This window comes from Coregonus clupeaformis, chromosome 18 (assembly GCF_020615455.1).
Source record: "Coregonus clupeaformis isolate EN_2021a chromosome 18, ASM2061545v1, whole genome shotgun sequence".
Lineage (NCBI taxonomy): Eukaryota > Metazoa > Chordata > Actinopteri > Salmoniformes > Salmonidae > Coregonus > Coregonus clupeaformis.
In genome coordinates this window covers 4,811,223-4,823,722 of record NC_059209.1, presented here as the reverse complement: position 1 = coordinate 4,823,722, position 12,500 = coordinate 4,811,223, and the positions used below count along the sequence as shown (strand labels likewise).

The 12,500-nt window shown below is 43.2% G+C and overlaps 1 protein-coding gene across 1 annotated transcript in view; it reads left to right on the top strand.

Annotated features, from left to right (window-relative positions):
• Positions 1 to 8,186: 8,186 nt before the first annotated feature.
• The window catches only part of LOC121564738 (adhesion G protein-coupled receptor E5-like), a 65,764-nt gene continuing 61,450 nt past the window's right edge, over positions 8,187 to 12,500 (top strand). The window contains exon 1 of the mRNA XM_045227041.1: positions 8,187 to 8,444. Within this exon, the coding sequence (XP_045082976.1) occupies positions 8,414 to 8,444 (31 nt within the window). The 5' untranslated portion in view covers positions 8,187 to 8,413. The remainder of the gene's footprint in view (positions 8,445 to 12,500) is intronic.

Below are 12,500 nucleotides of genomic sequence, written 5' to 3'. Positions count from 1 at the left end.
TTTTTGCCGTGGTATCTTTTTGGTATTGTTTTGGTATCGAGAGTCTAAATCAAAATTCTAGTATCTTGACAACACTAGGAGAGATAGAGAGCGAGAGAAACAGAGAGAGAAAGAGAGAGCTACGGAGAGCGAGGACGGAGAGTGAGGACGGAGACGGAGGCTGAGATTGGATTACTTACTGGCAAAGACTCTAGAACAGCAGCTGTTTAGATGAACCATTACACATCTCTCTCTCTCTCTCTCTCTCTCTCTCTTTCTCTCTCTCTCTCTCTCTCTCTCCCCCCCACCCCCTTATATTTCGCTCCTACTCACCCTCTCTCTCCCTCTCCGATCGCTCTCTCAGCTCTATGTTCCACTTGGCTTGGTTTCAAAAGCTATTCAGAGAAGTTAACCCCCTAGAAAGAGAGAGAGAGAGCGAGAGAGAGAGAGAACTAAACAGTGAATGAGAACCTAATTTCCATGTCAATAATAAGAGAGGGAACTAGAGAGAGACAAGAGGTTTAAGAAGAGAAAAACAGGAGAGAGAGACAAGGTGAAAAAGAGAAAGAGAGTGGCGGTCTCTAAGAGAAAGAGAATGAGAGTCCATATTTATGTTTATTTATTTTCCATTTTGTACTTTAACTATTTTCACATCGTTACAACACTCTACATAGCCATAATATGACATTTAAAATGGCTCTATTCCTTTGGAACTTGTGTAAGTGTAATGTTTACTGTTAATTTCTGACTGTTTATTTCACTTTTGTTTATTATCTATTTCACTTGCTATGGCAACGTAAACATATGTTTCCCATGCCAATAAAGTCCTTTGAATTGAATTGAAAAACAAGAGTGAAACAGAAAGGGCAACAGAGAGAGAGAGAGATAAGGGTGAAACAGAAGGGGGAGTGTGAAACAGAGAGTAAGGGGCGGGCTCTAACAGTGTGAGACTAAACTTCAGAAAGAGAGAGAGGGAGCGGAGAGAGGAGAGCAAAGTTTTTTTTCTTTCTCCACGCGGCTCACACAGAGACTTGTCTCGCCAAAAGAGAGGGAAGTTTTTTTTCTTCGTTTTCTTCTGTTCATTTTATCACCGTGGATCATACGGAATACAAACATTCTTAACCTGGGATTTTCTTCAATCTGAATTCAACTGTAAAACAGATTTAATCTCAGACTGATTGTTCGGACAGGACTAGTTTTATTTGGATCCTACTAGTTGTCTGGTGTGGATATAATATCAGTCTGTCTTTGAGATGGAGTCCAGAACTGTTCTACTTATTCTGGGTGAGTCTAACCTTGACTAGTTGTGTGTTTGTGTGTGTGTGTGTGTGTGTGTGTTTGTGTGTGTAAGAGAGTGACAAATAGAGATATTGTGGTATATTATATGGTATTTCATAATTCCTTGTCAGTTATAGTTGAATGGCTACAGAATATTCCAACCCTTTACCAACCATGTAACAACCATAGACGTGGTCCTCTGTAGCTCAGCTGGTAGAGCACGGCGCTTGTAACGCCAAGGTAGTGGGTTCGATCCCCGGGACCACCCATACACAAAAATGTATGCACGCACGACTGTAAGTCGCTTTGGATAAAAGCGTCTGCTAAATGGCATATTATTATTATTATAGTGTGAATGTTACAACCCAACCATGGATATAGTGTGAATGTTACAACCCAACCATAGATATAGTGTGAATGTTACAACCCAACCATGGATATAGTGTGAATGTTACCACCAAACCATAGATATAGTGTGAATGTTACCACCAAACCATGGATATAGTGTGAATGTTACAACCAAACCATGGATATAGTGTGAATGTTACAACCAAACCATGGATATAGTGTGAATGTTACCACCAAACCATGGATATAGTGTGAATGTTACCACCAAACCATGGATATAGTGTGAATGTTACAACCCAACCATGGATATAGTGTGAATGTTACAACCAAACCATATATATAGTGTGAATGTTACAACCCAACCATAGATATAGTGTGAATGTTACAACTCTATCTAGAACATCTATAAACTACAGGACTATTTACAAGAGAGTTTATATACAATTTTAGTGTGTATAGACAGTTTTAGTGTGTATACACAGTTTCAGTGTGTATAGATAGTTTGGCAGTTCTCAGTGGTCAGCATGTGTTATGTCATACCATGCTTTGGTATGTTGTTTTATGTTATAATGTGTTAAGATAATATCTTAATATACGTTAGCTACTATGTTATGTTATGCTATAAGTTAGTATATGTTACATTATGTGTTACTGTACTTAAGGTACGTTCAGGTACTTATGTAATGCTATGTTCAGGGTATGTTCTGTTATTTATTGTTGTCAGAATATCAATGTTTCCAAGAAGCAACATAGTGGCAGCACTGACACTAGTTGGCTATCTGGAGAGTCCCTCAATGAGTCAGACCTGGATTCAGATACTACTCGATATCATTGCAAATACTTTATATGGGCTTGATTGAGCTTGCCTGGCGTAATTGAACCAAAATTATAGCGGCTAATGTACAAACCATGCCCATATGACACTTCAGACAGGCTAGAAATAGAAGGATCTGAAATGTTTTAAATAGTATTTGAACCCAGGTCTGATATGAATACAGATTTCTCTACGTCTTAGCCCAGAGACTGACGACAGAGAGAGAGAGAGAGAGAGAGAGAGAGGTAGGGGGAGAGAGAGAGAGAGAGGGGGGGAGAGAGGGGGGAGAGACAAACAGACAGACAGACAAATAAACAGACAGCCAAACAGACAGCCAGACAGACATACAGACAGACAAACAGATAGACAGACAAACAGACAAGACTGACAGACAGACAGACAGACAAACAAAAAGAGAAAGAGAGAGAGAGAGGAGGGAGGAAGTGATGGATGAACTTTAACACAGTGTTGAAGTACCCTTTTTGGTTCTAGATAGCACCTTTTTTTCTATGAGTGTAGTCAGTTGCAGAACTGAATGTATTCAACTGAAATGTGTCTTCTGCATTTAACTCAACCCCTATGAATCAGAGAGGTGAGGGGGGCTGCCTTAATCTACATCTACGTCTCGGGAGGGAGAGAGAGAGAGAGAGGGTGGCAGAGAGTAAGAGAGAGAGAGAGAGGGGGGGGCAGAGAGTAAGAGAGAGAGAGAGAGGGGGGGCAGAGAGTAAGAGAGAGAGAGAGAGGGGGGGGCAGAGAGTAAGAGAGAGAGAGAGGGGGGGCAGAGAGTAAGAGAGAGAGAGAGGGGGGGCAGAGAGTAAGAGAGAGAGAGAGGGGGGGCAGAGAGTAAGAGAGAGAGAGGGGGGGGGGCAGAGAGTAAGAGAGAGAGAGAGGGGGGGGCAGAGAGTAAGAGAGAGAGAGAGGGGGGGCAGAGAGTAAGAGAGAGAGAGAGGGGGGGCAGAGAGTAAGAGAGAGAGAGAGGGGGGAGGTCAAGAGAGAGGAAAAAAGGAGTGACAGACAGACAAACAGACAAACATTTAGAATGAGAGAAAGAGAGAGAGAGAGGAGGGAGGAAGAGAGGAGGGAACTGTAACACAGAGTCTATTGTTGAAGGGAGGTAATCTATATATCACTTCATAAAGACCCTCAGTGTGTGTGTGTGTGTGTGTGTGTGTGAGTGTCATATAAAGACCCTCAGTGTGTGTGAGGCCTGCAGTCTAACCACAGTCTTTCAGTCGTGATGCACCAAGATCAATAAGCCTCTCGGACTCTCCAAAACTAGAACTACCGTATACACACTCAAAAGAACATATCTCTCTCTCTCTCTCTCTCTCTCTCTCTCTCTCTCTCTCTCTCTCTCTCTCTCTCTCTCTCTCTCTCTCTCTCTCTCTCTCTCTCTCTCTCTCTCTCTCTCGTTTTTAAAGACTATAGACATTTGAAATGTTATATTATCGGCTATGTACAGTGTTGTAACAATGTGCAAATAGTTGAAGTATGAAAGGGAAAATAAATAAACAGTTAAATATAGGTTGTAATTACAATGGGCTTGTTTTCAGAAGCTATTTAAAGATAGAGAGAGACAGTGAGAGCGATAGAGACAGCGAGAGAGAGAGAGAGACAGTGAGAGAGGGAGATAGAGAGAGAGACAGAGAGAGAGAGACAGCGAGAGAGAGACAGCGAGAGAGAGAGAGAGAGAGAGAGAGAGAGAGAGAGAGAGAGAGAGAGAGAGAGAGAGAGAGAGAGAGACAGCGAGAGAGAGCGAGAGAGGGAGAGAGAGAGACAGAGAGAGAGACAGAGAGATAGAGACAGCGAGAGAGAGAGAGCGAGAGGGAGACAGCGAGAGGGAGACAGCGAGAGAGAGACAGAGAGAGAGAGACAGAGAGAGAGAGAGACAGCGAGAGAGAGACAGCGAGAGAGAGAGAGAGAGAGAGAGAGAGAGACAGCGAGAGAGAGAGAGAGAGACAGCGAGAGAGAGAGAGAGACAGCGAGAGAGAGAGAGAGAGAGAGAGAGAGACCGCGAACCAGAATAAGAGAGGGAACTAGACAGAGACTAGTGGTATAAGAAGAGAATGATAGAGGAATAGAAAAAAGGAAGAAGAAAGAGAGAGAAAGAGTTGGAACAGAAAGAGAAAGAGAGTGACAGGAGGGAAAGAGCAAGAACGCCCTTTATGGTTGTGAGGTCTGGGGTCCGCTCACCAACCAAGAATTCACTAAATGGGACAAACACCAAACTGAGACTCTAAATGCAGAATTCTGCAAAAACATCCTCCATGTACAACGAAAAACACAAAATAATTCATGCAGAGCAGAATTAGGCCGATACCCGCTAATGATCAAAATCCAGAAAAGAGTCGTTAAATTCTACAACCACCTAAAAGGAAGCGATTCCCAAACCTTCCATAACAAAGCCATCACCTACAGAGAAATTTTAATCTGGAGAAGAGTCCTCTAAGCAAGCTGGTTCTGGGGCTCTGTTCACAAACACAAAAAGACCCCACAGAGCCCCAGGACTGCAACACAATTAGACCCAACCAAATCATGAGAAAACTAAAAGATACACTATATATACAAAAGTATGTGGACACCCCTTCAAATTAGTGGATTCGGCAATTTCAGCCACACCCGTTGCTGACAGGTGTATACAATTGAGCGCACATCCATGCAATCTCCATAGACAAACATTGGCAGTAGAATGGTCCGTACTGAAGAGCTCAGTGACTTTCAACGTGGCACTGTCATAGGATGCCACCTTTCCAACAAGTCTGTTCGTCAAATTCCTGCCCTGCTGGAGCTGCTCCAGTCAACTGTAAGTGCTGTTATTGTGAAGTGGAAACGTCAAGGAGCAACAACGGCTCAGCCGCAAAGTGTTAGGCCACACAAGCTCGCAGAACAGGACCGCCAAGTTCCAAACAGCTTCTGGAAGCAACGTCAGCACAAGAACTGTTCATCGGGAGCTTAATGAAATGGGTTTTCATGGCCGAGCAGCAGCACATGAGCCTAAGACCACCATGCACGATGCCAAGCATTTGCTGGAGTGGTGTAAAGTTCACCGCCATTGGACTCTGGAGCAGTGGAAACACGTTCTCTGGAGTGATGAATCACGCTTCACCATCTGGCAGTCCGACGGACTAATCTGGATTTGGCGGATGCCAATAGAACACAACCTGCCCCAATGCATAGTGCCAACTGTAAAGTTTGGTGGAGGAGGAATAATGGTCTGGGGCTGTTTTTCATGGTTCGGGCTAGGCCCCTTAGTTCCAGTGAAGGGAAATCTTAACGCTACAGTATACAATGTCATACTAGACGATTCTGTGCTTCCAACTTTGTGGCAACAGTTTGGGGAAAGACCTTTCCTGTTTCAGGATGACAATGCCCCCCTGCACAAAGTGAGATCCATACAGAAATGATTTGTCGAGATCGGTGTGGAAGAACTTGACTGGCCTAAACAGATTCCTCAACTCAACCCCATCAAACACTTTTGGAATGAACTGGAACGCCGACTGTGAGCCAGGCCTAATGGCCCAACATCAGTGCAGACCTCACTAATGCTCTTGTGGCTGAATTGAAGCAAGTACCCGCAGCAATGTTCCAACATCTAGTGGAAAGCCTTCCCAGAAGAGTGGAGGCTGTTATAGCAGCAAAGTGGGGGGACCCCCCCCCTTGGTTTGTGCTGTGGTGGAGACCTCTGTGGGCTATACTCGGCCTTGTCTCAGGATTGTAAGTTGGTGGTTGGGGATATCCCTCTAGTGGTGCGGGGGGCTGTGCTTTGGCGGAGTGGGTGGGGTTATATCCTTCCTGTTTGGCCCTGTCCGGGGTTTCTTCGGATGGGGCCACAGTGTCTCCGGACCGCTCCTGTCTCAGCCTCCAGTATTTATGCTGCAGTAGTTTATGTGTCGGGGGCTGGGGTTAGTTGGTTATACCTGGAGTACTTCTCCTGTCTTATCCAGTGTCCTGTGTGAATTTAAGTATGCTCTCTCTCAATTCTCTCGTTCTCTCTTTCTCTCTGAGAACCTGAGCCCTAGGACCATACGTCAGGACTACCGGGCATGATGACACCTTGCTGTCCCCAGTCCGCCTGGCCTTGCTGCTATTCCAGTTTCAACTGTTCTGCCTGCGGCTACGAAACCCCCTACCTGTCCCAGACCTGCTGTTTTCAACTCTAAATGATCGGCTATGAAAAGCCAACTGAGAGACCTGAGCCCTAGGACCATACGTCGGGACTACCGGCCGTGGTGACTCCTTGCTGTCCCCAGTCCGCCTGGCCTTGCTGCTATTCCAGTTTAAACTGTTCTGCCTGCGGTTATGGAACCCCTACCTGTCCCAGACCTGCTGTTTTAAACTCTAATGATCGGCTATGAAAAGCCAACTGAGATTTATTCCTGATTATTATTTGACCATGCTTGTCACTTATGAACATTTTTGAACATCTTGGCATGGTTCTGTTATAATCTCCACCCGGCACAGCCAGAAGAGGACTGGCCACCCTCATAGCCTGGTTCCTCTCTAGGTTTCTTCCTAGGTTTTGCCTTTCTAGGGAGTTTTTCCTAGCCACCGTGCTTCTACACCTGCATTACTAGCTGTTTGGGGTTTTAGGCTGGGTTTCTGTACAGCACTTCGAGATATTAGCTGATGTAAGAAGGGCTATATAAAATAAAATTGATTGATTGATTGATTGATATTAACGCCCATGATTTTGGAGTGAGATGTTCGACGAGCACGTGTCCACATACTTTTGGTCATGTAGTGTAACTACTTGACACACTGGAAATAATTAATGAACCAAAAAACACAGCAAACTATAATGCTATTTGGCCCTAAACAGAGAGTACACAGTTGTAGAATACCTGACCACTGTGACTGACCCCGAATTAAGAAAAGCTTTACTTAACACTGAGAAAGAGCATAACAAAGCGCACGTTAACGACGTGACACTAACAATCACACACAACAATGACTGAACAGTCCAGCGCTATATAGGGGTGGTGATGAGATGATGAGGTGCAGGTGCGCTGGAGGTGATTAGGGTGCGTTGGGTTTCCATTCCTGTGTTTGCCGAGTTGGTGCGCTCAGACCGGTGGCTCAGTAGACCGGCGAATCAGAGCGCCGGGGGGGAACAACCGGAGGAGACGTGACACTTCCTAACCTCCTGCCAAATGTATGACCATATTAGAGACACATATTTCCCTCAGATTACACAGACCCACAAAGAATTTGAAAACAAATCCAAGTTTAATAAACTCCCATATCTATTAGGTGAAATACCACAGTGTGCCATCACAGCTGCAAGATTTGTGACCTGTTGCCACAAGAAAAGGGCAACCAGTGAAGAACAAACACCATTGTAAATACAACCCATATTTATGTTTATTTTCCCTTTTGTACTTTAACTATTTGCACGTTGCTATAACACTGTATATATACATAATATGACATTTGAAATGTCTCTATTCCTTTGGAACTTGTGCAAGTGTAATGTTTACTGTTCATTTCTGACTGTTTATTTCACTTTTGTTTATTATCTATTTCACTTGCTATGGCAATGTAAACATATGTTTCCCATGCCAATAAAGCCCTTAAATTGAAATTGAAAAACAAGAGTGAAACAGAAAGGGCAACAGAGAGAGAGATATAAGGGTGAAACAGAAGGGGGAGTGTGAAACAGAGAGTAAGGGGCGGGCTCTAACAGTGTGAGACTAAACTTCAGAAAGAGAAAGAGGGAGCGGAGAGAGGAGAGCAAAGTAGTTGTTTTTCTTTCTCCACGCGGCTCACACAGAGACTTGTCTCGCCAAAAGAGAGGGAAGATATTTGTACGTTTTCTTCTGTTCATTTTATCACCGTGAATCATACAGAATACAAACATTCTTAACCTGGGATTTTCTTCAATCTGAATTCAACTGTAAAACAGATTTAATCTCAGACTGATTGTTCTGACAGGACTAGTTTTATTTGGATCCTACTAGTTGTCTGGTGTGGATATAATATCAGTCTGTCTTTGAGATGGAGTCCAGAACTGTTCTACTTATTCTGGGTGAGTCTAACCTTGTATATCTTTGTAACTTGACTATCTGTGTTTGGGTGTGTGTGTGTGTGTGTGTGTGTGTGTGTGTGTGTGTGTGTGTGTGTGTGTGTGTGTGTGTGTGTGTGTGTGTGTGTGTGTGTGTGTGTGTGTGTGTGTGTGTGTAAGTAAGTAAATACACAGCGTCCTGCTGTAGATAATTAATAATACATCTGTTTTTTTTTACATTTCCAAAATGTATTTACTTACTTACTTGAATAGGTTCATGCCTATGCTCACGCCCACGAAGCGGACAATCTTTTGGAGCGAGGAGTTGTCAAGCGGAGGCACCGCTTCTGGTCAAAACGTTCCATTAGAGTTTATCCCTCTCTTCCTCCCTCCTCTTTCTCTCTTTCTCTCTCTGTCTCTCATTCTAAATGTTTTTGTCTGTCTGTCCTCTGTCTCTCTCTCGCTTTCCCTCTCTCTCTCTCTCTCTCTCTCTCTCCATCCCTCTCTCTCCCCCCTCTCTCTCCCCTCTCTCTCCCCCACTCTCTCCCCCCTCTCTCTCTCTCTCTCTCTCTCTCTCTCTCTCCCCCTCTCTCCCCCCTCTCTCTCTCTCTCTCTCTCTCTCCCCCCTCTCAATTCAATTCAAAGTGGCTTTATTGGCATGGTGTTAACAAGTAGCTCATTAGCCTACACACAGTGGCCTGCTGTAGCTAATAAAAAATACATCTGGGTTTTTATTACATTTTCAAAATGTATTTACCGACTTACTTGAATAGGTGTAGGCTAATGAGCTGCTTGTTAGCTAGCTAGCTAAAGCAGGCCACTGTGTGTAGGCTAATGAGCTGCTTGTTAGCTAGTTAGCTACAGCAGGCCTCTGTGTGTAGGCTAATGAGCTGCTTGTTAGCTAGCTAGCTAAAGCAGGCCACTGTGTGTAGGCTAATGAGCTGCTTGCTAGCTAGCTAGCTACAGCAGGCCACTGTGTGTAGGCTAATGAGCTGCTTGTTAGCTAGTTAGCTAAAGCAGGCCTCTGTTTGTAGGCTAATGAGCTGCTTGTTAGCTAGCTAGCTACAGCAGGCCACTGTGTGTAGGCTAATGAGCTGCTAGCTGGCTAGCCAACTTACTTACTTACTATTGCTAAGTGAAATATCATCAGCTGACTTCATATTAGCTTGTTATCCTGATGTAGGCCTATTTATCATTGTAAAAACTAATGCTCCAAATGAATTTGTAGACAACAGCAATGGAAGAGGGTGAAAGGGTTTTCTGCTCCAGCTGTCAGAAAGGGAGTAGGTGTACCAGTTATTTAGCGCAGGTTGTGGGATGACATCATGAAAAGATTCTCCAGTTTTAGTCCCTAGAGAGGAAAACTATGAAGACAGACAGAGAGACAATAGTCAGGACTGTGTAATTGTAGTAAAATGAAGGCTGTTTCTTTGTGAGCTGCGAAAGCCTGTCTGCATATGAAGAGGTCCCAGTGAATGTCCCAAGAGACTGCTGCCACATCACTGGGTTGTATGTGTACTTATGTTAGCAAATGTTATATACAACAATACAGCTAAAAGTCACACACAATGTAGGCTACAAACCTATTACAACTGTAGCAGGACCTGATCCTTCTCCTGGAGGTATGCTGGGTGTGCAGGCTTCTGTTCCAGCCCAGCACTAACACACCTCTTTCAACTTATCAAACCTAATGAGTTGATAATAATGTGTATTATTGCTGGGCTGGAATTGAAGTCTGCTCACCCAGTAGATCAGGGAGTGGAGCAAGGTTAGCCAACTCTGGTATGGACTTTTTTGTTCACCTGAAATTATAATTTAGTAATAATAGCCTACTTACTAAGATGTTTAACATTTACAAACAAGTTAGATTATTTGTACATTTTGAAATAATATTTGTATTAATTAAATGTTGATTCATTGAAGTGTTTAAACTTGTTTTCATTGTTAACTTAAAAACATTATTCAAGATGAACTAGTGTCAACGTTCATTCATCACATATCACAGTTCTGCAATAGAAAGTTGTGAAGTCTCCAATCGCTCTGTGTTTCTGTGTTGCTTTCTCAAACGAACATGACCTTGTTGTCCAGTTGTGAGCTCTCCTAACATGACCTTGTTGTCCAGCTGTGAGCTCTCCTAACATGACCTTGTTGTCCAGCTGTGAGCTCTCCTATCATGACCTTGTTGTCCAGCTGTGAGCTCTCCTAACATGACCTTGTTGTCCAGCTGTGAGCTCTCCTAACATGACCTTGTTGCCCAGTTGTGAGCTCTCCTAACATGACCTTGTTGTCCAGTTGTGAGCATGACCTTGTTGTCCAGTTGTGAGCATGACCTTGTTGTCCAGCTGTGAGCTCTCCTAACATGACCTTGTTGTCCAGTTGTGAGCTCTCCTATCATGACCTTGTTGTCCAGCTGTGAGCTCTCCTATCATGACCTTGTTGTCCAGTTGTGAGCTCTCCTAACATGACCTTGTTGTCCAGCTGTGAGCTCTCCTATCGGTTTTATTTGGTTGTCACTCTGTCTCAGGATATCAGCCATGTGAACCTGTTTTGCAGCTGATCATATTGACATGCGTCATCAATGCAGCCAAGAGGCCTACAGTATGATGGTATAACTGGCCTACTGGGCATGTGCAATCAATGTGTCCCTTGTCATTGTACACCTGAAGCAGAGAATAGCTAAACTCACACATCGTTTGCATATTGATGAGGTAGCTTTAAGTTCTCAATTTAAAATGATGCCAGTAGATAATGTATATAAGGCTAACCGTAAGCCAGATTTTCTACGTGATTTTTCTGACATGAACTTGTTTGGTGCTAATCCAACCCTTGTGTTCTAGGTACAGTACTCTACATGAGAAGAAGGAGATGGCTATTTGTAGGCTAATTAAAAAATATCAAAAAGGAAAATAATGAGGCGTGGGGAGCGTTGTGATTCTACCTCGTTGTAATTGTACCGTTGTGATTCTACCTCGTTGTAATTCTACCTCGTTGTGATTCTACCTCGTTGTAATTCTACCTAGTTGTGATTCTACCGTTGTGATTCTACCTCGTTGTAATTCTACCTCGTTGTAATTCTACCGTTGTAATTCTACCGTTGTGATTCTACCTCGTTGTGATTCTACCTCGTTTATCTGCTGAGAATGATTATAGACTACAGAGACAAAATCAGAAGGTCAGTGGCGTGGAGGAGGGTTGCAGAGATGATGGTGTTGATATTGGTGTAGGTAACACATTGTCTATTGTTGAAGGGAGGTAATCTACAGTTGAAGTCGGACGTTTACATACACTTAGGTTGGAGTCATTAAAACTCGTTTTTCAACCACTTCACAAATTTCTTGTTAACAAACTATAGCTTTGGCAAGTCGGTTAGGTGTCAAGTGAATTTCTATCTCTAGTTCACCCTAAGCTTGAATCATTACCAGAGGTTGTAAGGCTCTGGTTTTAATCATAAATGATTCAAGGTCCACAACCAACAAGAAGGATCTGTAGTTTTATTCATGGGGAGCTCTGGCGCCAAAAACATATACATACTGTTTTTATACCTCTTGACAAACAAAGGCACTATGCTCCTCCTTTTTTTAACAGTTTCCGCCTTCCCCTTCACCCTTGAATGTTTAGTACCGCCCCCTCTGTTAGTGGGTTGACACTACATGATAATTCTAACATTTATACTGTATTTGGGGTGAAATCCTTTAGTCATTATTCTTAAAATACAAATTAATCTAACAATAGGACATCTACTTTGTGCATGACACAAGTAATTTTTCCAACAATTGTTTACAGACAGATTATTTCACTTATAATTCACAGGGTTAGAAGTTTACATACACTGAGTTGACAGTACCTTTAAACAGCTTGGAAAATTCCAGAAAATGATGTCATGGCTTTAGAAGCTTTTGATAGGCTAATTGACATCATTTGAGTCAATTGGAGGTGTACCTGTGGATGTATTTCAAGGCCTACCTTCAAACAGTGCCTCTTTGCTTGACATCATGGGAAAATCAAAAGAAATCAGCCAAGAGCTCAGAAAATAAATTGTAGACCTCCACAAGTCTGGTTCATCCTTGGGAGCAATTTCCA